The sequence below is a fragment of the Triturus cristatus genome, chromosome 1_1 (assembly GCF_964204655.1).
Source record: "Triturus cristatus chromosome 1_1, aTriCri1.1, whole genome shotgun sequence".
Taxonomy (NCBI): domain Eukaryota; kingdom Metazoa; phylum Chordata; class Amphibia; order Caudata; family Salamandridae; genus Triturus; species Triturus cristatus.
The window spans coordinates 80068291-80094790 of record NC_140579.1 but is presented as its reverse complement, the minus strand read 5'-3'; the positions used below and the strand labels follow the sequence as shown (position 1 = coordinate 80094790).

General features: G+C 45.5%; 1 protein-coding gene across 1 annotated transcript in view; it reads left to right on the top strand.

The window, feature by feature from the left end:
- The window catches only part of LOC146869502 (E3 ubiquitin-protein ligase TRIM39-like), a 153322-nt gene extending 134936 nt beyond the window's left edge, over window positions 1–18386 (top strand). Inside the window, exon 6 of the mRNA XM_085601337.1 lies at window positions 15540–18386. Coding sequence (XP_085457463.1) covers window positions 15540–16051 — 512 coding nt within the window. The 3' untranslated portion in view covers window positions 16052–18386. The remainder of the gene's footprint in view (window positions 1–15539) is intronic.
- Window positions 18387–26500: the final 8114 nt, after the last annotated feature.

Sequence of the window (26500 nt, the reverse complement as noted above, 5' to 3'; positions counted from 1 at the left end):
ATCTATGAGAAAGGCGATCGCTCTGCCCTGGCCAAAATTATCGACCGATTAGTCTTATTGACGCAGTACAAAAAATTATAGCCCGCCTTGTATTGGGAAGTATACAAAACTGGATGATTGATTCTAATGTGCTGACCCCTCTTGTGGTACTGTAAAATTCGGAACCACATCGGAGGCATGGCCCCACCACGCCGATTTTGGTATCAGCAAACCGCAAATGACTAAAGCGGTATGTATAAGTGTTTTCGTCATGTTTCATCGGCGGATTCACAGTGTATGCGATACTACACATTGGACCCTCGGCTTCCATTTTAGAACAGTAGCCATTTTATGGTTGCCCTCACATAGGCTGCGCTAAGGCCATGCCTAGGCCAAAAGGACACGTACACCTTCTGATGACTTCTCTGTGACCTGTGCAAACTCACTCCACTGCCCGGGGTCAATCCTGTCCGGCCAGTTCCTTTCCTCGCGGCCTAATGTGATTAGCATCAGGGCTCGACCCATCATAAAAACCTTGTTCACACACAATCTCTGACTTAGCTATTCTCACACCTGTTTCTGTTCCTACTTTATGGCTTGTTTTACGAGCAGGAGGTGCCCGTTTTATTGGGGTCCGCTGTTATCTGATGAGGGTTCTGAGACTTGCGGGGTGAAATGATTGTGTGCTTAACGAATTGAAATGTGGGGTTGTCATTATGGCTCTGCTGTTCCTTTGAAAACGAAAATATGTGAATGACCACTTGTAAAATAGGGGCGGTGTTGCCCAGAAGCGTAATATTTTGTATATAAGTAAAGACTGGTTTTGGTTCGGGAGCAGTCTCCTGAGAACATACATCGTGTTGTACTTCTCGGATACCTGTGATTGGTCTGCAGCCAATAAATACGATCTTTGACTTCATCTAGAAGACTCTGTGTTTCTGTGGGTCTGAAACAGGAAGAACTCGAAGTCTTCGGGTGTGTTCCCCTGCACCGCTGGGTTCTAAAAACCCGGTACTTCAGTTGGCGCCCAACTCGGGGCGATTTCAGCGGTACCGGTCCAAGCCAGAGGTTCGTGAGGAGCTTCGTGTGAAAATTCCGGAGGAGGGCCGCCACTTCATCGACCCCTGCATGTCGACGTGGTCCGAAACTCTTTTCTGCGAGGTTCTCCGCGTCCCGACGGCTACGAAGGACTGCTGCCCTGATTAATCACCCTGTTTTGGACCCTTGACGATTTGGTAGAGCGAAACAATTGAGAGAGTCTTCTGGTGACGTCATCGATCATCGATACCTCAGTTAAGTATAAGTGGAGCGTCTCCCAGTTTGTTTGGTATCCTTCGGGATTTTGGTATCCTTCGGGATCACTTTGATTTGGAACTTGCAAGTGCCAAAGCCAGAGGACTTGTGTGTTCACAAGACTATCGTATTCGATAATCCTTTGAAGTTTGAAACTAGACCAGTGAGCGAAGATGCATGGTTCTAGTATATTTGGAAATTTATTTTGTTTGGGTTGTAGAAAGGACTCCCGATTGGAGGATTCGTGTCCGGTTCCTCCAATTGGAACTCCAACTTATGAGCTTTATGTGAAACATGGCGTGGGCCCCATTACGTATAATGAAGTATGGGTCCGATACACCAGGAAGGATGGTGTCTTAAAATGGCCCCAAAATGGTAGTTTCGACACAGAAATCCTAGATAACTTAGAAGTTAAATTATTTAAGAAGAAAGCCCGGCCGGCGATGTTTGATTCTTTTCGCCTATGGCGAAAGGAAGCCAAACAGAAAGAAATTAAATTGGCAACGAAAAATAAAAGAGAGAGAGGTATGTCGATAATGCAAGCAGCTGTGCAGTTTAAAGATAATGAAGAGGACCAAATGAATGAGCAGTTGCACAGGCAACGCAAACTCGTTATTGATAAATATTACCCGGTTTTGCCACCCCTTCAGCAAGATGAGTCAAAAGAAAAAGAGAAAGACTCCCTAATGTCACACTTGCTAAGTTCGCCACCCCCGTATGCGCAAAATGCTACAGCACCTCCACAACCTCTAAATATACAGCCTCCAGTTAATTTGCCGCAAGCTTTCCCGCAGCCGCCAGCTCCTCCTCAGCCGGCTCCTATCCCTACAGCACAGCCCTCTCAAGGGCCGCCAATTTCGCTACCTGTCTCCTCTGCGCTTCCTGCAACTTTGCCTAGTACATCATCTGCCTCCCTTGGCGCTCTTCCTGATACTGCCCCTGTACCTGTATCTGCACCCGTTTTTCTTCCCTCTGTCTTTCCCCCCGTTTTCGCCTCAACTTCTCCTTCTACACGACAACAAATAGCTAGTGCGGTCACTAGCTTAATATCGCCTCTCTTTGGGTCATCCAGTATGACCCCTGGTTCACAACGTAAGCAGTTGCGTAGTCAGCTGCCTGATTCTGGAGAGAAAGCGATATTAAACCATATGGCACGTAGATGGATTGTTTTCCCTTCAAACTATGATGTAGAATCAGTTGTTAATGTTTTTCACCAATGGGAAGCCCCAAAACAGAGGTATGTGTTTGAGAAAATGTGTGAATTCCTCTGTGAGGAATTGGAAGATCATGGTTTAGACTCAAATCCACAGGAGTTGTGTCGAGTGCGATTTGATTTTGGAAAAGGTACAATTGTGGGTCCCGATGTAGATAAAGCAGTTGAGACTTTACTGTCCTTCAGGAATGATGATTGTCATCAGTCATTGTTCGAACAGGGATTCCCTGTGGGGAAAAAGGTAAAAGCGCGCCAATATCCGATGCGTGAGGTTTCTCCAGTTTGGAGGCCTGGTGATGCTAATGCTGTTCCACCTGTTCTGCCACATTTTCAGCGTGTTTGGGTACATGTCCCATGGAAGCGTTCTGAGGTTTTAGCGCTTAAGCAGACATTGCCTGACCCCCGTAAAAACCCTGCAGGATATTATAAGGAGTTATCACAGACTGCAGAATCGTGTGTCATGAATCTAGCTGACATAGATATGTTGTTCGGGAATGTTGTTCCACAGCCTTTATGGGGATCCATTCGTAATGTAGATCACGTTGCAGAATTAGGTAACACATGGGCTAATATCATTGCCGCAGACACTAGACAAGTTGGTGGTGCGAAACCTGAGCCCCTAGTAGCAGAACTCCCTGGTAGAATTATTACCTACATGAAAACTTTAATGCCCGCGATGCGTGTGAATTGGGATAAACTATCGGCATGCAAACAGAAGAAAGATGAAACGGTGTCTGATTTCTTCACCAGGTTTGAAGAAACATTTATCGACCACAGTGGTCAAGACATGAGTACTGAAGGTGGCCAACGGTTATTTGTTGATAAATTTGTGCATAATTTGCTTCCCGAGTTGTGTAAGAAATTAAAAGATTCAGAGAGTTCTTGGGCTGTTTCCTCTTCAGCGCAAATACTGGCTACTGCGCAGTATTACGAAAATAGGGATAAAGATGAGAAGGATAGAGCAGACAAGAAAACGAAAGAATTAAAGACGAAGGTTCTGTTACAGCAGGCCTACCCACTGCGTGGTAGTCAGAGTAACTGTCAGCAACCTCAACAGTTTCAGAGAAACATGCAGAGGTTCGAGTATTCCCAACCGCGTGTTCCTGTAGGTGCCAATCAATGTTCGTATTGTAAAGAAGAAGGTCATTTTAAGTATAGTTGTCCTAAATTGTTGCAGCGTAATAATAATGCTTATGGCGCAAGAGGTAGAGGTGGTCAGCAAGGTAGAGGGTGTGGGAATGTTCCCCAGAACGCGCGTCCTCTTCCGCCTCAAAATACGATAAATAGCTTTGATCAGCAAGCCAATGCAACTAGTAATACAGCTCAGTACTATAATAATAACTATTATGCAGAAGACGACAATGTAGAAGGTAATGATTACTAGGACAGCCATAGACAGAGAGAGGGAGTTGTTTCAGTGCCAGTGGATCAGAGTGGACCGTATGTTAAGGTGACTACAGCGGGTGTGTCAGAGCCCTTTCTGCTGGATACTGGTGCTGCAAAGAGTTCAATTATGCATTCAAAACTCCCTGGCGCGCCTTTGTCTGGCGAAATGAATGTTTCAGTAGGTTTTTCTGGTGCCCCGGTTAGGAACCCGATTTCTAGTCCTATGCCCCTTTCTGTTGGACCTTGTGAGCTAAAAGCACCCCTCATCCTAACGACAGGTTGTGGTGAAAACCTGTTAGGATTGGATTTGTTAAAAAGATTGCATGCGACACTATATTGTTCTCCCTCAGGAGTACAACTTACATTGGGTAAGGAAGTGATTTCCCCAATGTATTTGTCGAAGAATAAATTGCCAGCTGAATTGTCATCCCTTCCGGATGTCCTTTAGGCTACTGGTCCCAATGATGTGGGTCTCTTGGAAATACCGCCTTATATGGTCACTTTAAAAGCCAATGTCAGATTGCCACGCATTCCCCAGTACAAGATCTCCAATGAAGGTCAGAAAGCATTGTTAGCAATTATCAGTGATTTGATTAAAAAGGGTGTAATTGAAGAGACAAGAGGCAACGTTTGCAATAGTCCTGTTTTACCTGTTTTAAAACGTACGGACCCTTCTCAGCCACCTGTTTACAGGTTCGTGATTGATCTTAGAGAGGTCAATAAAATAGTTGTGCCACAGTTTCCAGTTGTCCCTGATATAACTGCCTTGTTAACTATGATTCCAGCTTCCGCTGCATGGTTCTCAGTGATCGATTTAAAGAATGCTTTCTTTAGCATTCCAATTGCAGAGGAGAGCAGGGACATTTTTGGCTTCAGTTTAGGAGGTCGAAGCTTCCGTTTTAAACGCGCTCCACAGGGCTACTGTGAAAGTCCATCAATATACAGTCAGGCTTTAAAAGCGCAGCTTGATGCACTTGTTTTACCTAGTGGTGCTACCCTTATTCAGTACGTTGACGATTTGCTAATCGCCGCGGATACTGAAAAGATTTGTAAAGAAGCTACATTATCATTGTTGCGTCATTTGTCTGCCTTTCATCACAAAGTGTCTCTCCCAAAACTGCAATATTGTCGACAAGAAGTGACCTACTTAGGTCATCTCTTATCGAAGGAGGGAAGGAAACTGACCCCAGAAAGAATTCAGGCCATTGCACAATTGAGCGTGCCAAGAACACAGAGAGAAGTGCGTGCTTTCTTGGGTATTACTTCATACTGTAGGCACTGGATCCCGAGTTTTTCTTTGCTGGCAAAACCTTTGTTAGCATTAACCTGTAAAAATACACAGAATCCTGTCCCATGGTCTGAAGAATGTCAGAAAAGTTTTTGGGAATTGCGTAATGCATTGTGTTCAGCTCCTGTGTTGGGTACCCCCGACTACAGCAAGCCTTTTACATTGTATGTTCATGAAAAGGAAGGTTGCGCATTATCAGTGTTAACACAGCCTTTTGGAGACAGACCGCGTCCATGCGCGTATTTTTCGTCAACTTTGGACCCGGTAGCGAGGGCATTGCCAAGTTGCTTGAGAGCTACAGCCGCAGCAGCTGTGTCTATTCGACAGTCTGCTGGACTAGTGATGAATAACACATTGATTGTAATGGTTCCACATGCTGTGGACACATTGTTAAACAGGACCAAGACACAGCACTTAACTAGTGCTCGATTGTCAGGGTATGAATTGACACTGTTGGCAAACCATATACACATAAAGAGGTGCAACACGTTGAATCCAGCTACATTATTGCCGATTCCAGCAGACATAGATGAGATTGAGCAGCATGATTGTCTGTTCAGAACAGATGAAGAGACAAAAGGGAGAGTGGATCTTAAAGATACTCCCCTAACTGAGTGTGATGGTACTTTATGGGTGGATGGTTCGTGCTTCAAGCTTCCGAATGGTGATACGACTGCTGCATATGCTATCACGACTTTGCACACAATTGTCGAAACTGCACGCATACCACATAATTCGGCTCAAGCAGCAGAATTAATTGCCCTTACAAGAGCATGCGTGTTGTCTGAAGGAATGAAAGTGAACATATATACTGACAGTCAGTACGCCTTTGGCGTGGCCCATAGTTTTGGGCGCTTGTGGAAAGAACGTGGGTTCCTGACTTCGCATGGAGCTAAAATTCAGAATGGTCAGTTGGTGAATGATCTCCTTGTGTCACTGACCTTACCGTTACAAGTTGCGATTATGAAATGCAGTGCACACAAGAAGGTCACCGATGATGTTGGTCGTGGTAATGCATTTGCTGACGAAATCACGAAAGAAACAGCAAAAGATGTAAAGACTCGAATGTATGTTGCAGGCCCAGCAAGATGGGTTGGTGATGTTGGAATGTGTGAAGACACGATAGAGAGTGTGAAGTCCCTTCAAGCTGAAGCCACAGAGAAAGAATTGAGTATGTGGAGAGAAAGTAAGGGTAAATTGGATGAGAATGGTTGTTGGGTTGATTTGTCAGAACATCGGCGATGGTTGTTACCTGATGCATATGTGCTTCCAGTGGTTACGATGGCACATGGAATGGCACATATCAGTGTGAAAGGAATTTGTAAGTTGTTGGTTCCAGTATGGCAGAATGCTGGAATTCCCAAGTGTGCAGAGAATGTGGTCAAAAATTGTATGATATGTTTGAAATACAATCCTGGTAGGGGAACCCCAACTCCAGCTGGTCATTTTGCGCCTCCATCACATCCATTTGAGGTTTTGCAGCTAGATTTCATCCACATGGAAAGGTGCAACAATTTGAAATATGTACTGGTTGTTGTTTGCGCTTTTTCAAGATGGATAGAAGCATATCCCCTAAAAGACAACACTGCTTTATCAACAGCCAAAGCCCTTGTGAAAGAATTTTTCCCTAGGTTTGGAATGCCAAGAATGGTATGGAGTGATAATGGGAGTGAATTTGTAGGTCGAGTGATGAAGAATGTGTGTGAGGGACTAGGCATTAAGCAGAAGTACCACGCTGCAAATCACCCCCAATCAGCTGGATTAGTAGAGTGCTACAATGGCACTCTGAAACTTAAGTTGGCCAAGATTCAGGCGAGTTCTGGTCTTAAATGGCCTGACGCTCTTCCCTTAGCACTCCTATCAACAAGAATGACTGTGCATTCACGAGTGGGACTTAGTCCATATGAAATTATATTTGGCCGCCCGGCCAATGTATGGGGTGTGCCAAGACCGACAAAATTCAGTGAAATCGAACATCCAGTACTGCTTGATTACCTGTATGAATTGACGGCTAAATTGCGTGTCTTACACCAACAGGTTCACGATACTCTGCCCCAGGCCTCTGAAGCTCCAGGACACCCTATCGACCCTGGCTCGTGGGTGCTTATTAAAAATTTTCAACGTACAAAAAATGATGAGCCCCGTTGGATCGGCCCTCACCTCGTACTTCTATCGACAAGATCAGCGGTTCGAGTGAAAGGGAAAAAGAATTGGATACACGGCGCTCACTGCAAAAGGATCCCTTTGCCTCTACCATATGACCGGTGGGTCCAGGAGGGTATCGCTGATTCTGAAACTGACACTGTCCCTCGTTTTGCGCCATTTAGTGATGCACACGTAAAAGGCACAACTTCAGAACGAGAAAACGACGATATTTTGCAGGAAGCTGTGCCACCGTCAATTCGATTGGACACCACAGAGCCTGAACTCTTGTTTCAAGACCAGACAGTACCTGGCAGAAACCACTATAACTTGAGACCAAGGCCTATGGACAAATAAAAATTCCCTTCCCTTGCTATTTTCTTTTTGATATTACAGCTCTCCCATCTGAAGGATTTTTTGATTTTTGTTTTTCGAACTACCATCCGGGTTCAGCTGCAGGGTCGCGGTGCCAAGACTTTGGGGTACAAGCCGAGGACGTTAGGTCAACGGTTCTGGTTGGTCTCGGGCGCTCCCTGAACTGACAGGTGTACTCCTTAGCAGAAGATACTCATCCGCCGCGAGCAGCCCGATTAGAGGATGCAGTTTTTCAAGATGGAGAGGCCCACCAAGGAAATAAATCTCAAAAGCAGAATATGTAAAATAATGAATAGAAAATGTTTTGTAATATTGTGTCTGTTTGTACTATTTAGCATAATGATATTTCCTGTAGGTTGTGTATTATTATCTTTCCAAGTGTCATTTGCACCCACTGTACAGCCCACACCTCCTCCTACTGTTTTCCCACACTCTTTTCACCCGCTGCCAGAACACGAACAAGCTAGACGTTCTGAGTTCGTGAACAATTCGTTCATCCAACTCCTGCACCAGCACCAACTAGTTATGAATACAACAAATTGCTGGGTGTGTGGTTTGATGCCGCATACCATTAATAAGGGTATCCCATATCTAGTACTGCCGTTTAGTTATAATGGGTCATCATGGGCATTCCAGACTATGTTTCTTTTTGCACTTGAAACCTACTCCCCGCGACCCCCGCGTTCCACTAGACCTAACTCGAACAATAAAGCCTTGATGAGAGGAGTTGCAGATATGAGCAGAGATATCGATGCATATACATCTATTCCCAAGGATGGGTTGCGAGCTTATGTAGGATGGAACGCGACGGGGTATAGCATTAGTTTGGGTGAGAAACAGCGTAAAAGTTCATCCCCGATTTGGGTCGTACCCCACACAGGTCGGTTCTGTCTACAAGGCAATGGTCAGAATCCAAGAGCTCAACTAGGGAAGAGTGACTGTATGGAAACATACACTTTTCCATCACAGTTTTCCCCTGCGTTTTTGGCTGCCAAGGGTACATACTTTGTTTGTAGTGATCGAGCATATACATGGTTGCACCCTGATTTCTCGGGCACGTGTTATATTGCAAATTTGCTACCGCCGACATTTACTGCCGCCTCTGATTATCACAAGACCAGAGTTGTGAGAGGCGTGGTTAGTGAGGAGGATACTGCCGGTCAGGAAGCAGGAGACTTTTTCTTGGGTTTCCTGCCGTTTTGGGGACCAATGGTCAATAGTAGGAACCTGAGACAACTGACCCGTGTAGTGAAAACCACTGTTAATGTAACGGCTGGTGCCCTTGGTAACTTGACAGCTGAGCTCCAAGCGGATCGCCTCATGACATTGCAGAACCGCATGGTTCTAGATGTTATACTCGCAGACCGTGGTGGGGTATGCAAGCTCATCCAATCGAGCTGTTGTATTTTCATACCAGATAACGCTCCAACAGTCTACCGGGCCATTTCCAAACTACATAAGATTTCCGAATCCATTCACGTGGATAAAGGAGATTGGTCAATGATGGGGTGGTTCTGGGGACTGATATCAGCCTGGGGATGGAAGATTCTGATAGTCGTTGGGATGATCTTAGCCATTCTTTTCACGTTTTGTCTATGTATACAGTGCGCTCCTGTAATGTGTAGCCTCTGTGTTACACCATGCGTAAGGAGGCCTGTATCAAGGGACGAGCTAAGCAACAGGATGATGCTACAGCAACATCTCCATGACTTCATGAATATAGATCTGGATTCAGATTAGTATAGTTCTTGCCTATGTAAGGGCAAAAGGAGGGTCTGTGGTACTGTAAAATTCGGAACCACATCGGAGGCATGGCCCCACCACGCCGATTTTGGTATCAGCAAACCGCAAATGACTAAAGCGGTATGTATAAGTGTTTTCGTCATGTTTCATCGGCGGATTCACAGTGTATGCGATACTACACATTGGACCCTCGGCTTCCATTTTAGAACAGTAGCCATTTTATGGTTGCCCTCACATAGGCTGCGCTAAGGCCATGCCTAGGCCAAAAGGACACGTACACCTTCTGATGACTTCTCTGTGACCTGTGCAAACTGACTCCACTGCCCGGGGTCAATCCTGTCCGGCCAGTTCCTTTCCTCGCGGCCTAATGTGATTAGCATCAGGGCTCGACCCATCATAAAAACATTGTTCACACACGATCTCTGACTTAGCTATTCTCACACCTGTTTCTGTTCCTACTTTATGGCTTGTTTTACGAGCAGGAGGTGCCCGTTTTATTGGGGTCCGCTGTTATCTGATGAGGGTTCTGAGACTTGCGGGGTGAAATGATTGTGTGCTTAACGAATTGAAATGTGGGATTGTCATTATGGCTCTGCTGTTCCTTTGAAAACAAAAATATGTGAATGACCACTTGTAAAATAGGGGCGGTGTTGCCCAGAAGTGTAATATTTTGTATATAAGTAAAGACTGGTTTTGGTTCGGGAGCAGTCTCCTGAGAACATACATCGTGTTGTACTTCTCGGATACCTGTGATTGGTCTGCAGCCAATAAATACGATCTTTGACTTCACCTAGAAGACTCTGTGTTTCTGTGGGTCTGAAACAGGAAGAGCTCGAAGTCTTCGGGTGTGTTCCCCTGCACCGCTGGGTTCTAAAAACCCGGTACTTCACTCTCCAGGCGGGGTTTCGTTCTCACATTGGGACCCTGGACCAAGCTTTTAGGGTTGTACTCCTATATTGGAAGGTGGTTTTTTTGGGGGGTGGTAAGCTCTATGCGGCCTTTGTGGACCTACGGTCCGCGTTTGACCTCGTGCCGAGGGCCAAGTTATGGGAAGCACTTCTGGAGATGGGCATGCCCAAAGAATTGGTGTCTTTCCTGGTTACTATTCACGATAATACTATGCCCGTGTTCGTTGGGGCTAACCAGGGGAGGTGACGGACAGATTTAAAGTATCCAAAGGTGTTCGTCAAGGGTGCGTGCTTGCCCCTACCCTGTTTTCACTATTTATTAACAGGGTCAGAAGTTATTTTTCCAACCACCCGACCGATGCACCCTCCCTGGCTGGAATGAAGATTCCCCTACTCATGTTCGCAGATGATACTCTTTTGATTTCTAAGACAAGACAGGGCTTGCAGCTAGCCCTGTCTCGTTTTAAGTTATTTTGTCGTGAACATGAGTTGGAAATAAACGTTGGAAAGACGAAGTTTATGGTTTTTCGAGGCCCTAGGCGCGTTAATGCGCGGGTATGTTTGGGTGGCGTGAGCTTGGATCAAACGGCTGTGTTTACTTATTTAGGGGTTACCTTTAGCGAGACCTGTAGCTGGTCACATCAGCTGGACCTTCTCGCTCTTAAACACGCCCAACTAGGTGGAGCTCTGTTGAAAGAGCATAATCATTCTTTAACAAAACCAATAGCTCCCCTAATGAAGATTTATGGCTCCAAGATCCTTCCTGCCATTTTATATGCGGCCGAAATTTGGGGCTTTAGTAATTTGTCCAAACTGATGACTGCCCAGAACAAATTTCTCAGGTCCGCAATGGGGCTTCCACAATCAACACCGCGCATCCCATTATTATATGACTTGGGAATCCAGCCTCTAGAGGATATGGCAGGGTTTAGACCCCTGGCGTTTTGGCGACGCCTGTGGACCACACCCGAATTATCTATTTATACTGAAGCCCTTTTGGAAGTTGAAGGGCTCGAGGGTTCACACAGAATATCATGGTTGTCTGGTGTTAAAGCCCTGCTGACTGATCTTGGGATGGGTGACCTCTGGGCCAATCCAGACACTGCTGTTTTCCCGACGAAAATTGTTCTAAGGGACGCCTATTGGTGTATGATTAAGAACAGGAGATTTGCCTCCCTCTCGGGTAGCTCCATGACAGCTACATTTTTTGCTCTTAAGGACGAGTCCGCTTGTGAAGGTTACTGGAACACCATTATGAAACATCTTGATCGTAAACTGTATCATCAGTTTAGAGTGGGCGCCCTACCACTCCGAGGGCTCACTAAAAGCTGGAGCCCTTTTGGTAGTGATAAGTGCCCCTTTTGTGTGGATAAGATCGAATCTATGGATCACTTTCTTTTTTGTTGTCCAATTTACCTTCTTCCATGCCGTATATGGCTTCGTCCCGTATGCAGATTGATGAGTACCCGCTCTGCACAGGTTGCCAGTAGAATTTTGAAAACGGGTACATCTAAACCTGTTGTAATAGGTGTTGCCAAATTTATCAGCTGGGCGTGGATTCTTAGGTTACGGAAACTCAATCCTTGATATGTGTCCCACTTGGATTTAGTTGTTTTAAATTAGTGTTATCACTATGGTTTTAGGATAGATTGGTGTGTGTTTTATAAATTTCTTTCATGTTTAGTCATCATGTTTTTAATAATTTGACTACTATGAAATATGCTACATGTTTTAATATATTTATCTTGTATTGTTATATGATATTGTACTCTATGAATTCTTTTAAATATGTATAGTAAGTATGTCTTTTATGATGCCAATCGAATAAAGACTTTTTTGACTGACTGACTGACTGACTGACTGATAATTATATTAATTGTATGAATTTATTATTTGGAGTGGGTTGTGGGTTTATAGGGGAATAGGGTGGGAAGTAATTATAATTAATATTTTATTGGTATTGATAATTAATGTATTTTTATTTAATTATTAAATCATTAAATTCCCTACTGTTGCACTCTCTGGAGTGGGAATTATCATTTTTACCCCTACGCTAGCCAACGCTTTCCCTACTGTTGCACTCTCTGGAGTGAGAATAGTAATTTTTACCCCTACGCTATCCAACGCTTTCCCTACTGTTGCACTCACTGGAGCGGCAATAGTAATTTTTACCCCTCCGCTATCCAACGACTTCACTACTGTTGCACTCACTGGAGTCGGAATAGTAATTTTTACCCCTACGCTAGCCAACGCTTTCCCTACTGTTGCACTCACTGGAGTGGGAATAGTAATTTTACCCCTACGCTATCCAACGCTTTCCCTACTGTTGCACTCACTGGAATGGGAATAGTAATTTTTACCCCTACACTATACAACGCTTTCCCTACTGTTGCACTCACTGGAGTGGGAATATTAATTTTTACCCCTACGCTATCCAACACTTTCCCTACTGTTGCACTCTCTGAAGTGGGAATAGTAATTTTTACCCCTACGCTATCCAACGCTTTCCCTACTGTTGCACTCACTGGAGTGGGAATAGTAATTTTTACCTCTACACTATCCAACCCTTTCCCTACTGTTGCACTCTCTGGAGTGGGTAATAGTATTTTTTACCCTCTCGCTATCCAACGCTTTCCCTACTGTTGCACTCACTGGAGAGGTAATTGTAATTTTTACACTCCCGCTATCCAATGCTTTCCATACTGTTTCACTCACTGGAGTGGGAATAGTTATTTTTACCTACTCGCTATCCAACGCTTTCCTTACTGTTACACTCACTGGAGTGGGAATAGTAATTTTTACCCTCTCGCTATCCAACGATTTCCCTACTGTTGCACTCACTGGAGTGGGAATAGTGATTTTTACCCTCCCGCTATCTAACGCTTTCCCTACTGTTGCTCTCATTGGAGTGGGAATAGTAAATGTTACTCTCCCGCTATCCAACGCTTTCCCTACTGTTGCACTCACTGGAGTGGGAATAGTCATTTTTACCTACCCGCTATCCAACGCTTTCCCTACTGTTGCACTCACTGGAGTGGGAATAGTAATTTTTAACCTCCTGCTATCCATTGCTTTCCCTACTGTTGCACTCACTGGACTGGGAATAGTAAATGTTACCCTCCCGCTATCCTACGCTAAAAATATTGAATATTATACATATTGTACTGTATTCCTTTGAGTAGCCTGTTAGTCTGTGCCATCTAATTTAGTGTACGGACTCTAGACCTTGGAGTAGGTATTTTACTCTGTACCATGTAAAACAGTGTAGAGTATAGCTTTCAGAAGCTCTATCACTCCATTCTATCTAATGCAGTGTACTGACTACTACAGTACACCTTCTAGTAGCTCTCTTACTGCGTACCATATAATGGGGTGTAATGACTAATACAATATACCTTCTAATAACTCTGTCACTCAGCACCATCTAATGCAATGTACTGAGTAGAACTGTATACCTTCTAGCAGCTCTATTACTTTGTACGATCTAATGCAGTGTACTGACTAGTACAGAATCCCTTGGAGTACCTCTGTGACTCTGTACCATCTACAGTAGTGTACTGACTAGTACAGTATACCTTCTGGTAGCTTTATCACTCTGTACGATCAAATGCAGTGTACTTACTAGTATAGTGTACCATCTGGTAGCCTTGTCCCTCTTTGCCTGCTAATGTAGTGTACTGACTAGTGCAGTATACTTTCTATTAGCTCCGTTACTCTGTACCATCTAATGTAGCTTACTGACTAGTATGGTAGACCTCCTAGTGGCCCTGTTACTCTGTACCATCTAATGCATTACACTGCATTGTACTGACTAGTACTGTTTACCTTGTAACTCTGTCCCAACTAATGCAGTGTACTGACTAGTACAGAATATCTTGGATTAGCTCTGTCCCTCTGTGACATCTAATTCATAGTACTGACTAGTACTGAATACAGTCTAGTAACTGCTACTCTGTACTATCTAATGCACTGTACTGACTAGTACAGTTTACCTTCTAGTAACTCTGTCACACTGTACCATCTAATGTAGTATACTGACTAGTACTGTATATCTTCTAGTGTTTCTCTTCCTCTTTAGTGTTTATTGCAGTATAGTGACTAGTACAGTATATCTTGGAGTAGCTATCTTACTCTGTACCATCTAATGCAGCGTACTGACTAGTACTGTATACCTTCGAGTAGCCTTGTCTCTCTGTTTCTTCTAATGGATGGTGCTGACTAGTACAGTATACCTTTGAGCAGCCCTATCACTCTGTACCATCTAATGCAGTGTACTCACTAGTATTGTATACCTTGTAGTAGGTATGTCACTCTGTTCCCACTAATGCAGTGTACTGACTAGTACTGAATACCTTCTAATAACTTACTCTGTACCATCTTATGTAGTGTACTGACTAGTACTGTATACCTTCTAGTAGCTCTCTTTCGCTGTACTATCTAATGTGGTGTACTGAATACCTGCTAGTAGCTGTGTCACTCTGTGCCATCTAATGCAGGGTACTGTCTAGCACTGTTTACCTTCTAGTAGCTCTGTTAATCTCTACCATCTAATGCAGTGTACTGACTGGTACAGTGCCCTATCTGCTGCAGTGTTCGGTGTAGTACAGTGTGCGGTCTAGCACTATGTGGTGTAATGTAGTATTTTGTGTGGTGCAGTGCAGTGTTTAGTAGAATGTGCTGTCTGTGTAGTGCAGTGGCGTATCTTCAGCAGTGTTTGGTGTGGTGTATTGTGCGCAGTATGTGTAGTATTCACTGTGGTGCAGTGTAGTGTGTAGTAGAATGTCCTATGCAGTACAGTGTGCTGTTTGGTGTAGTGTGTACTCTAGATAAATGCTCGCTTTAGTGTAGTGAGCACTCTAGTGCCGCGCGCTTTAGGGTAGTGAGCAGTCTAGTGCCGCACGCTTTAGTGTAGTGAGCAGTCTTGTGCCGCTCGCTTTAGTGTAGTGGTCAGTCTAGTGCAGCGCACTTTAGTTTAGTGAGCAGTCTAGTGCTGCTCGCTTTAGTGTAGTGAGCAGTCTAGTGCCGCTCGCTTTAGTGTAGTGAGCAGTCTAGTGCCGCTCGCTTTAGTGTAGTGAGCAGCCTAGTGTCACGCTCTCTAGCGCCGCGTGCTCCTTCCAGGTGTGGTGTACATTAATCATATGTAAAACAGAAGCAGTAATTACAGCCTTTCTTTGTGTCATTAAATCTCTAATTGTGAATCTCTTCTCTGCAGTGATGGTGACTCTGGATCCTGACACGGCTCATCCTCGGCTCCTCCTGTCTGAGGAGCAGAGACGTGTGAGACAGACGAACACAGCACAGACCCTGCCGGACACCCCCAAGAGATTCAACTACTACTACTGTGTGCTGGGGAGCGAAGGGTTCACCTCCGGCAGACATTACTGGGAGGTGCAGCTTCTGCAGGGGGGGGGAGAGTGGGATGTGGGGGTCGCAGCAGAGTCTGTGAAGAGGAAGGGGGGGATCACATGGTCACCTGAGGGGGGAGTCTGGGCTTTGCAGGGGCGGGGGGGTCAGTACAAGGCTCTCACCTCTCCTGCGACCCCTCTGTCCCCTCGTGAGAAGCCCCTGAAGCTGGGGGTGTATCTGGACTACGAGGGGGGGCGGCTGTCCCTGTACAATGCTGACTCCATGGAGCTTCTCTACACCTTCCCGCAGGCCCCTTTCACAGAGAGGCTCCTCCCGATCTTCCTTCTCTGGGGAGAAGCGGAGCTGAGGCTGGTGTGAGAGCTGCAGGAAGCTTTGGCCCCTCATCCTTCCCTCCCAATTGCTTAGGAAAGGTGTATCTTTTGTATGGTCAGAAGAGCATGACAATGCTTTTGTAAAAGTTAAAGAACTCATTTCTAGAGCTCCTGCTTTAAAAACGTTTGACCCCAATGGTGATTCTGTTGTAACTGTTGATGCTAGTTCTATTGGTTTAGGGGCTGTTTTTACCCAATTTGCGGATTGCAAAGAAAGAACCATTTCTTTTATTTCAGGAACTTTGAGAGGTTCTGAACTACATTACAGTACGATTGAAAGAGAGGCGTTTGCCTGTGTGTGGGCTGTGGAAAGGTTTAAAAACGTTTTATGGGGAAAATCTTTTAAGTTAGTTACGGATCATAAACCTTTAGTGTTTATTATGGATGGTGTGCGTTCTGGTAATGCTTCTACAAGACTTATTAGACTTATTGCCAGGTTGCAAGAATTTAATTTTAAAATTCAGCATATTTCTGGAGGGAAGAACATCACTGCAGATTGTTTGTCTAGATTGCCAGCTAATGATATCATTGAAGATTCCTATGTTGATCACCATGAATGTGTAGTTGCTTTGGTGGACGTGTTAAACGGTGGTGAGGGTAAGGTTTCTGAAGCAGATTGGATAACATTTTATGAAGATATTTTGCTTAACAAAGTCAAAATGTTTCTTGTTCAAGGATGGCCTCCTACCAGGAATCTTGAGGCAGGGTTACACAGTTTTGCACACATATCTAGTGAACTCAGTATTGAGAATGGCTTTCTGGTTAGACACAATGTGTTCCTCCTATGGGTCTCAGGTCTAAGCTATTTGAATTAGCTCATCGTGGTCATAATGGTGTTTCTGGGACTAAGAGATCTCTTAGACAACATTACTGGTGGCCTTGTATGGATGCTTCAGTTGACAAATATGTTGATGCTTGTGCTGTATGTGTGCGTTCAGATAAACATTGCAAAGTTTCATGTGAGCCTGTGGGTTTACAAGAAATTCCTAAAGGACCTTGGCAGAAGGTATCTATTGACTTTTCAGGTCCTTATGATATTTTAGGCAGACAACACAGATTTCTTATTGTTTTAATTGACAATTTTTCAAAATGGATTTATCACACTTTCGTTGAGAATCCTAACACTGATGAAGTGATCACATTTTTAGAAAAAGTTTTTCAGGTTGAAGGTTTTCCCAAGTTACTTATGTCAGACAATGGAGTTCAGTTCATTTAATCTAGAATGGTTTTTTTCTTTAAAAATGTGGCATTCAAGCTGAGAGAGCTCCTTTATATTGTCCTAAAGAAAATGGCCAAGTGGAGAGGGCTAACAGATTCATTAAAGATGGCATTCAGTGTGCTTTGGAGAGTAAGAATAATGTCTTTGATTTTCTTAATGAGAAGCTTTGGTCATATCATACCAGGCCGCACTCTGTGACTGGAGTCTCTCCTTATTATTTGATGAGAGGAAGAGGAAGTTGTACACTTGTTTCGCCTTCTTTAGAGTTGTCTGTTCATAGGAATTTTGAGAAAACTATAGATAAGGTGAAGGAAAATTTGGATGGAGATGGCTTAAAAAATAAAGCATACCATGATGACATACATAGAACCAAATACAAAAATATATGTGTTGGCAATTGGGTGCGCATCATTAAGCCTGGTTTGCCACGGAAAGGTATTTCTAAATTCTCTGCCCCAGTACAAGTCATTAACGTCTCTGAAACTGCTGTTCTTCTACACAAAAGAGATTGGTGGAATAAAAGTTCCATAGTTCTTCTTAAACCTGGGCAAGAAAAGTTGTTTAATGTATTTGATTCCAATAATTCCTTTTTGAATTTCGGAGTTTCCAATGAGAAAAGTGCATTTGTTCCTAATGTGAGAAATTCTAATGAGAGTACACACTTTGCTAATTTCTCATCTGACTGTGATTCTAATTCTTGTTCTGATTAATCTGCTCCTGTTGTGAATTCTCATACAGGTGTTGCCTCTGATTCTCACAATGTCTCTTCTTCTGAGGAGATTGTTTCTGGGAATGCTATATCTGATGTCTCTTTGAAAAGGGTGGTGAAATTACCCAAGAAATTTGAAGATTTTGTTTTGAAATGATTTATTTTATTTTATTTTGTTTTGTTTTCTTGTGTCTTATCCATTTTGTTAGTACTCTCCTTTATGGAATCCTTTGATGTCATTATTCTGATGTTGGTGCATTCTATGTTGCTAAGTTACATATCAGAATGTTGTTGGGCATTATGTGTTCTATGCTGACCGGTGCTGGAGGGGCTCTGTCATCCGCACTGGTGGGTTATTTATATGTTTATTTCTCAATAAACATCTTCCACTAATCACCGCCTGAGACCCATCTTTACAGGGAGGAGCGGAGCTGAGGCTGGTGTTAGAGCTGCAGGGAGCTTCAGCCCCTCATCCTTCCCTCCCACCCCCTTACAGGGGAGGAGCGGAGCTGAGGCTGGTGTGAGAGCTGCAGGGAGCTTCAGACCTTCATCCTTAGCTCCCACCCCCTCTGCAGTGATAACAATGCGACCAGGAGCACAAGCAGAGGCAGAGGTGCTCTTAAATAATAAAACGCTCCCTTTTGGGGATAAGTCTCTTGGGTCTGAGGGGGCAGTTATTCCAGTGACTGGGAAAGATGGTTTCTTTTATGTAGATTTATTAATGTATAGATGTCAGCTGACCCCGATGTATAAAGCCCCTCAACAGTCATCCACAGTTTAAACTCCAACATTCCAAAGAACCTTCTTCACAATGACCCTCTCACCTGTTTCCATGACAACCAGAAGCCTCACTGAAACTATGTATCTCTTTTCCATGTACAATTTTAACCCCTTCGCTTCCACGTCTTTCCCATGCCACCTTCTATTTGACTATTTGGGGTAGTTTGCACTTAGGCCACCTTAACTTTTTGTCCACATAAGGTATCCACGCCAAATTTGTGACCTTTTGTTCCAACATTTCTGATGATTCTAAAGGTACACAGGGCTTGTGGATTCCCCTGGTTGGGGGTGGGGGGGGCAAGAAATTGGGCAAAATACAGCAAATTTTTGTTTTTAGGAAAAATGGCAAAACAGTGCTGCAGAAGAAAGCGTCAGTTTTTTTTCCCTGCAAAATGTATCAACAAAGAGTTTGTGGTGCTAAAATCACCATCTTCCCAGCTTTCAGCAACAGGCAGACATTTGTCAGAAAACCAACATTTTCTACACAGTTTTGGTATTTTACTGGGACATACCCTATTTTAACTGTTTTTTGTGCTTTCAACCTCCTTCCAGTTTGTGGTGGAAATATGTGTGAAAGCAATAATGTATCCTGGAGAACTATACATTTCTAAGAAGTAGACAAAATTCTGAATTCTGTCTGGGATCACTGCACCAGCACCTAGTGTTCCCCTACAGTCTCTCGATAAAAATTAGACCTCAGTTGTTTGGGCATCCAATGCAGAATCGCCTAAAAACGTATATAAAAAATATATAGCGCTTAGAGCTCGCTGTGCTATCCCCTCAATATCTGTGTTTTTGGCCTTTCCCAGACGCAGGCCCTTGGCCCACCAACACAAGTGAGATGTTATTTTACTTGGGAGACCAAGGGGAACGATGGGTGGTAGGAGATTTGTGCTGGTGCGTGATCCCAGATAGAAATGTGATTAGCTAATTTTGAAGTTTGCAGGGGATTCTGGGTAAGAACACGATGGGGGATCCACACAAGCCACACCTCCCTGAACTCCCCCAGGTGTCTTCTTTTCAGAAATGTCTGGGTTTGGTAGGTTTCCCTAAATGGCCGCCTAACCAAGTCCACGCACACCACCAGACATGTTCCATCCACACAGACATCTAGCCAAGCGACAGTCCAACACACACCGCCAGCAAAATGCAGGTTCACACTCAGCCAGCCAAACGCCAGTAAACACAGACTGTGAGCCGAACTCCAGTTCACACATACACACAAAGAAACTTTTGCTAGTGTCTAGTGATTTCTGCCCACCCTTTGGGAGCAGGTGTGCCTAAAAATATCGCTGATCTGCCCAAGGTGTTCACAAAAACAGGGGAGCACCCCTTGCATGAGTGGCGCTCCTGGACATGCCTATAAACATATATCTGGAGCCTAGTGAGCTTGCTGCCCTCCCCCCAGGCTATTGCCCCATCAACACCCCGGGGGGGCAGAAAGAATGTGCCAATTTTTGGGAGGGGTGGGAACATTTTAATGGCCATTAAGGAAGCCCCCATTACCATGTTTTCACAAAATAAATCCCTGGTGTCTAGCGGGATTTCAACCCCCTTTTGTGTTGGGGTGGGGGCATAGGCATGTACACTGTGCAAAGCCCCCACCCCTCTTTAAAAAAAAAAAAAAATCATCCCTGGTGGCTAGTAGGCTTTCTGCCCCCGAGAGGGCAGGTCGGGGGCTATTGCCCCATCTGCGGAAAGACTGTTGCTAATATTTGAGATGGGTGGGGGTATTATAGTGCCCATTTAGGGCGGCCTCCACCCCTAAGCAATAAAACAAAAGAATCTCTGGTGTCTAGTGTGCTTTCTGCCCTCCCGGGAGGCAGATGGGGGCTAATGCCCCCATCTGCCCCCATGGGGGTGGGCAAAAAGACTCACTATGCCCATTTCAATATGGGGGAGCAAAGACCCTTGCCCAAGGGGCCGCTCCCCACTCCCTGGTGGCTAGTGTGTGGATCCCTTCTTGTGATCGCCCTCCTGTGGTGATCGCCAAGCAGGGACCCACTAGGGAGGGGTACCATTAAAAAGGGGAGATACTCCCCTTTCAAACAACACCTCTCCCTTGTGTTTCTGTGCTCGAGGGGGCTAAGATTGCCCCATGAGCACCAAAGCACTGGAACTGAAACTAATTTTCAGTTTCAATTTCAATGTAATGCCATGTGTGCGATCGTCAGTACACTGAAAAAAAATAAAAATACATTGGGAGGTTGAAGAAGCTCGTCCCCACCTCCTGAGGCAAAAAAAAACAAAACGGAAATCCCTCTGCTGTTTACGACAGAGGGATTAGGCGGTGGTGTGCCGAGGATGTAACGGTTATTCGGGCACTGCAGCTCATGTTTAAAAAAAATGTTAACGGCAAGCCAGTCTGAGCCTCAGGGGCCCTTATATGGCCCTATGTGGGGGCCTCCCCGCATTGCACAGCTACAGGGCCTGTTGTTACACCCCTGCTGCAAACCATTCAGAACTTGGCAGACAGATTCACTGTCAACCTCCCCCACCACACTCACATCACACCACTGACGCTCCATACACAAACAAACACAATGCAAACTCCTCACCCACACTTTCAAGGCCCTACATAACTCCGGTTCATCAGACCTCAACAATCGCATCTGCTTTACCAAACTTTACCGACACCTTCGTTCCTTTGGACTCTTCGGAATATAACTGTCCCTGTATTTGACCCCTAAACAGCCAAAGCCACTGTCCCCCCTCGGCCATCGATCAGCCCTGTATACCCCGTTGGACACACCCTCTCTTGTAGCTGGTGTACTGTGGAGAGGGTTGAGACTCACACCCCCTGAATCTCACTCACTAAGCACTGCCATTGCACCCCCACTGTCAGGCACCCTGTATTTGCACCCCTCTCAGTCCCCAGCATAATCCTAGTCTGTCACCCTCCCCAGCCCTTCACACTCCCAGCTCCTATCTCCCAGCCCATCCTTGGCATTCTCACATCATTACCACTCTTCCGATCCCTGTCAGGGGCCCAATTGATGTCACACTCCCGCTCCTATATCCCACCCCATCCTTGACATCCTCATATCAGTACCACCTTCCCCATCCGTGAGGTGCCCCTTTCATGTCAAAATCCTAGTTGCTATCTCTCATCCCATCCTTGACATCCTCACATCATTACCACCATCCTGATCCCTGTCAGGGGTCCCATTGATGTCACACTCCCCTCTCCTATCTCCCACCCCATCTTTGACATCTTCACATCAGTACCACCCTCTCCAACCCTGTCAGGTGCCCTGTTATGTCTCACTCCCCACTCCTATCTCCCACCCCATCCTTGTGTGTTAGACCTGGCATCTTTTGGCGTGTTTCCCCTGGCTTTTTGCTTTCTGGCCTCCTTGTTTTGTCTCTGTTTTTGATGGTTGTATGTCTCTCTGCACTTTCTCACTGCTGTCCAGTGTTAAAGTGAAAGTACTCCCGTTGTAAAATGGTGTTATGGATCGATGTTTCCATGATTGGTATATTTGATTTACTAGTAAGTCCCTAGTAAAGTGACCTGAGAGTGCCAGGGCCTGTAAATCAAATGCTGCTAGTGGGCCTGCAGCACTGGTTGTGCCACCCACACAAGCAGGCCTGAAAAGGGTTCTCAGACCTGCCACTACAGTGTGTGTGTGTGTGCAGTTTTAAACTGCTTTGTCGACCTGGTAAGTACACCCACTTGCCAGGCCCTAACCTTTCCTTTTCTTACATATAGGTCAACCCTCTGGTAAGCCCAAGGTACCCCTGTGGGGAGAGTGCTGTGTATGCTAAAGGTAGGACATGTATTAGAGTGACATGTGCTGGTGGTGAATTACAGTCTATTTCGTTTTTCACCACTGCAAGGCTATCTGTCCCATAGGATAGAATGGGAGTTGGCTTATAACATTTTATAAGCTTAACTACCCATTGGGGCAAGATGGAGGGATGGAGTTTGGTATGTCTGGACTCAGAATGCAAAGATGCATCTTTTAATAAAGATGATTTTTATGTTCTGTGTTTGAAAATACCACTTTTAGAAAGTTGGTATTTTCTTGCTCAGCCATCTCTGTGCCTCTGCTGGTTTGTGAATTGACTGTTTGGTTTTGGAGTGACAGAGACAGGGGATGCGAATTTTCTTCAGACAGCCACTGGGGGGGTTGAGTTGTGACCTGCTTTTCCTGGATGAGTCAGAGCTAGGCTGAATAGACCTGGGCTCCATTTAGAGTAGTGGGAGGAGTTTTCTCTGTACCTGAATGGGCCTGGTCTGCCCTTGACAATGATGTCTCCACCTCCTGTCAGGAAGCTGCACCAGTGATGACAGAACTGGTTTGGACTGGACTCAGAGCCCCTCTGCCACAAAAGAACAAAGGATTTTGTAGTATTAATATTGGAGCCCAAGCTCCAGAACTTTTGAACTCTTTTAGACCAAGAAGACTGCCAAGAAGAAGAGCTGTAGAAGCTGTGAGAAGGAACTACCACTTCACTGGGTGCTTTGCTGTGTTGGCCTGCAGTGGCTGCTTGTTCTGTCTTGGGCAGTGAAAGGACTGGACTGAACTTTCTGCAACGTGAGTTTCTCCAATGGCTTGAGGTAGAGCTTGCATCCTGTTCAAGAAGTCTCAGGAACAGCAAAGTCCTCAAGCTCATCTGCTATCAACACTGGGAACTGTGTGTTTTGTGCAGCAACAGAAGAAAAAGCAAGTTGACTCCGTCAACGACGCCGCGGCAGACTTTGTGTCGTGAAGGCCAACAGAGGGCACCATCACACTTTGCACCGTGACCCTGGTCTCACTGACGACACCCCCGACGCTGCCACCGAGCCGCTGCTTGCACCGCAACTTGTGGGCACCGCACTTTGTACCGCCTCGTGCCGCCGTCCTCTTGTCCCCGACATCGCCGTTCCACGCCGACATGGACACTGCTGCTTGCACCTTGGTTCAAGGGTGCCGCTCGTAAGTTACACGATGCACCATCCTCTTTCTGCACCGCAGCCTTGGCCTACCGATGCTGGCGCTATCGACTCCAGTTCATCAGCCAACAACAACGCTTCAGCAACAACAACAACGCTGCTTGCTCCGTGACCTGCCAGCACCGCGACGAGCACTGCAGCACTTTGCACCGCAGCCCTGGTCTCACCAATGCCGCTTGTCAACCGTCACCTAACAACTGCCTGCACCGCGACCTGAGGGCACCAGACGCCGCACCGCTGCATTTCACACCAAAGTCCGACGTTCACCGATGCCAGCACTCCTGACTTCAACTGCGAGGAGTTCGAATTGCAACGAGTGTGACTTCAAGGGCCTGACGACTCCTGCACGACTACCGGAACCGACACCTGCCGATGCCAGCTCTTCAGGGCTCAACGAGAGGTCGTTGACGACTTGCACTTCTAAAGGTACAGTTTTGCGGGTCTCCTCGACACCATAGCTGGGCCATGACATCACGGTCAGCCGGGACTGTTTGGATTTGTTGTTCACGACGCCGTGGTAGCCCCGGACGGAACTACAGACTTCAAGGAACCGTACCTTTCAAGTATTCTTGTAAAGTATATATTTTTAAGCACTGTATGTTGGATTTTTATCGTTTTGGTCTTGTTTAAGTATAGAAAATATTGGATATCTTTCGAAAACTGGTGTGTTGTCCTTTTGTAGTGTTTTCACTGTATTACTGTTGGTTATGTGCAAATGCTTTACACACTGCCTCTAAGATAAGCCTGACTGCTCGAACCAAGCTACCAAGGGGATGGGCAGGGGTTATTTTAGGAGTGTAACTCCCTTACCCTAAAGAGGAAGAAGGGTCCCTATTTGGAAAAAGGTACTTACCTCTGTCAACTAGAGACCCCCATTTCTAACAGTCACATTGTAGGCATGGAGAGATTGAGCGATTTGCCCAGATCAAAGGATGTTGAGCCAATGCTAAGACTTGAACCTGTTTCCCTGGTTCTCCAGTTCCAATGTCGGTAGCTCTGGCTGTAACACCACATCCTCTCTATGACTCCCATGTCTGGTGGAGTTGTTCTATGCCATGTTGCTGTAATGTCTTGCACAGCCACTATCATCCTGATGTGAGGAAATGCTTTGGTTGATCTATTTCAATGTCCAGTAGAATACTGAGCAAGCCACATTTGGGTGTGAGCTCAAGAGATCTCCCTAACCTTTAGAACGCTGTGTGAGCCACGCTATCCCAAAAGGGCTGTATCACAAGGCGTAGCCAGGTGGTGTGCAGGAAGTCCCACTTTGCACCATTATATCTTAAGCATTGAAGGTAGGAGTCACATCAAAAGCGCCAGAGCTCCTTGTGTGCCAAGTAGATGTAGTGAAGGTACTTAAAATGGATTCCTATAAACTGGGCTGAGATTTTCTCCTTTATTGGAGCCATCAAAGCTTCTCACAACTCCTCTTCATTGAGAAGGCCAATGTCGGCCTCCCTTACACAATATGGAAAAGTAATTGAGGGTGCTGATTACGAGTGATCAGTAGAGCCAAGATATTCTATGCCTGCCCATTGTATCCCTCAGTGGTTTGACTTCTAGTAGGTTACACTCTGGGAGGGCGATGATCGATTTCAGATATGAGGCAACGTCATGGAGCAGCTGTAAGTACATACTATTGTGACATCTTTTATAAACATAGAGTATAGCATAGACAAGAAATTCTAGGCCTGCCCATTGTACCCATCCATGGTATGACTTCTAGTAGGTTACACTCTGGGAAGACATTGGTCTGCAATTTCAGATATGAGGCAACGTCATGGAACAGCTGTAGGTACATACTGTTGAGACATATTTTATAAACATAGAGTATAGCATAGACAAGATATTCTATTCCTGCCCATTGCACCCCTCAGTGGTTTGACTTCTAGTAGGTTAAACTCTGGGAGGACGTTGACCATTTTCAATAATGCGGAGACATCATAGAAAATCTGTAAGTACACCAGAAATTGAGCTTTATGGCGCCCAAATTTAGATTCTCAGGTGGTAAATGAGCAGCTAGTATTCTTCATCATCACCTTTTTGATTTGGAGATTCCTCTGATATCCCATGCTCTAAAGTCTGAGAGGGAATTGACATCTTTATAATACTGTGCCCTGTATTAGTGGAGTTTCACCTCTGAGTGGTCTATGTATGGTCATAGTTCCATCATTTCACACTCAAATTGTCTTGTAGGCAGTGGCGAGAGTCTGGTGGTGGAGGGGCTGCGCTTGTATAAAAGATGCAGAGGGCGTGACTCATCCATGGACCACCACAGAGGAGCAGATACAGAGGGTGTGACTCATCCATGGACCACCACAGAGGAGCAGATGCAGAGGTTTTGATTCATCCACGGACCACCACAGAGGAGCAGATGCAGAGGGTGTGACTCATCCACAGACCACCACAGAGGAGCAGAGGACGTGACTCATCCATGGACCACCACAGAGGAGCAGATGGTGTGACTCATCCATGGACCACCACAGAGGAGCAGAGGGTGTGACTCATCCATGGACCACCACAGAGGGGCAGATGCAGAGGGTGGGACTCATCCATGGACCACCACAGAGGAGCAGAGGGTGTGACTCATCCATGGACCACCACAGAGGAGCAGATGCAGAGGGAGTGACTCATCCATGGACCACCACAGAGGAGCAGATGCAGAGGGTGTGACTCATCCACGGACCACCACAGAGGAGCAGATGCAGAGGGTGTGACTCATCCATGGACCACCACAGAGGAGCAGAGGGTGTGACTCATCCACGGACCACCACAGAGGGGCAGA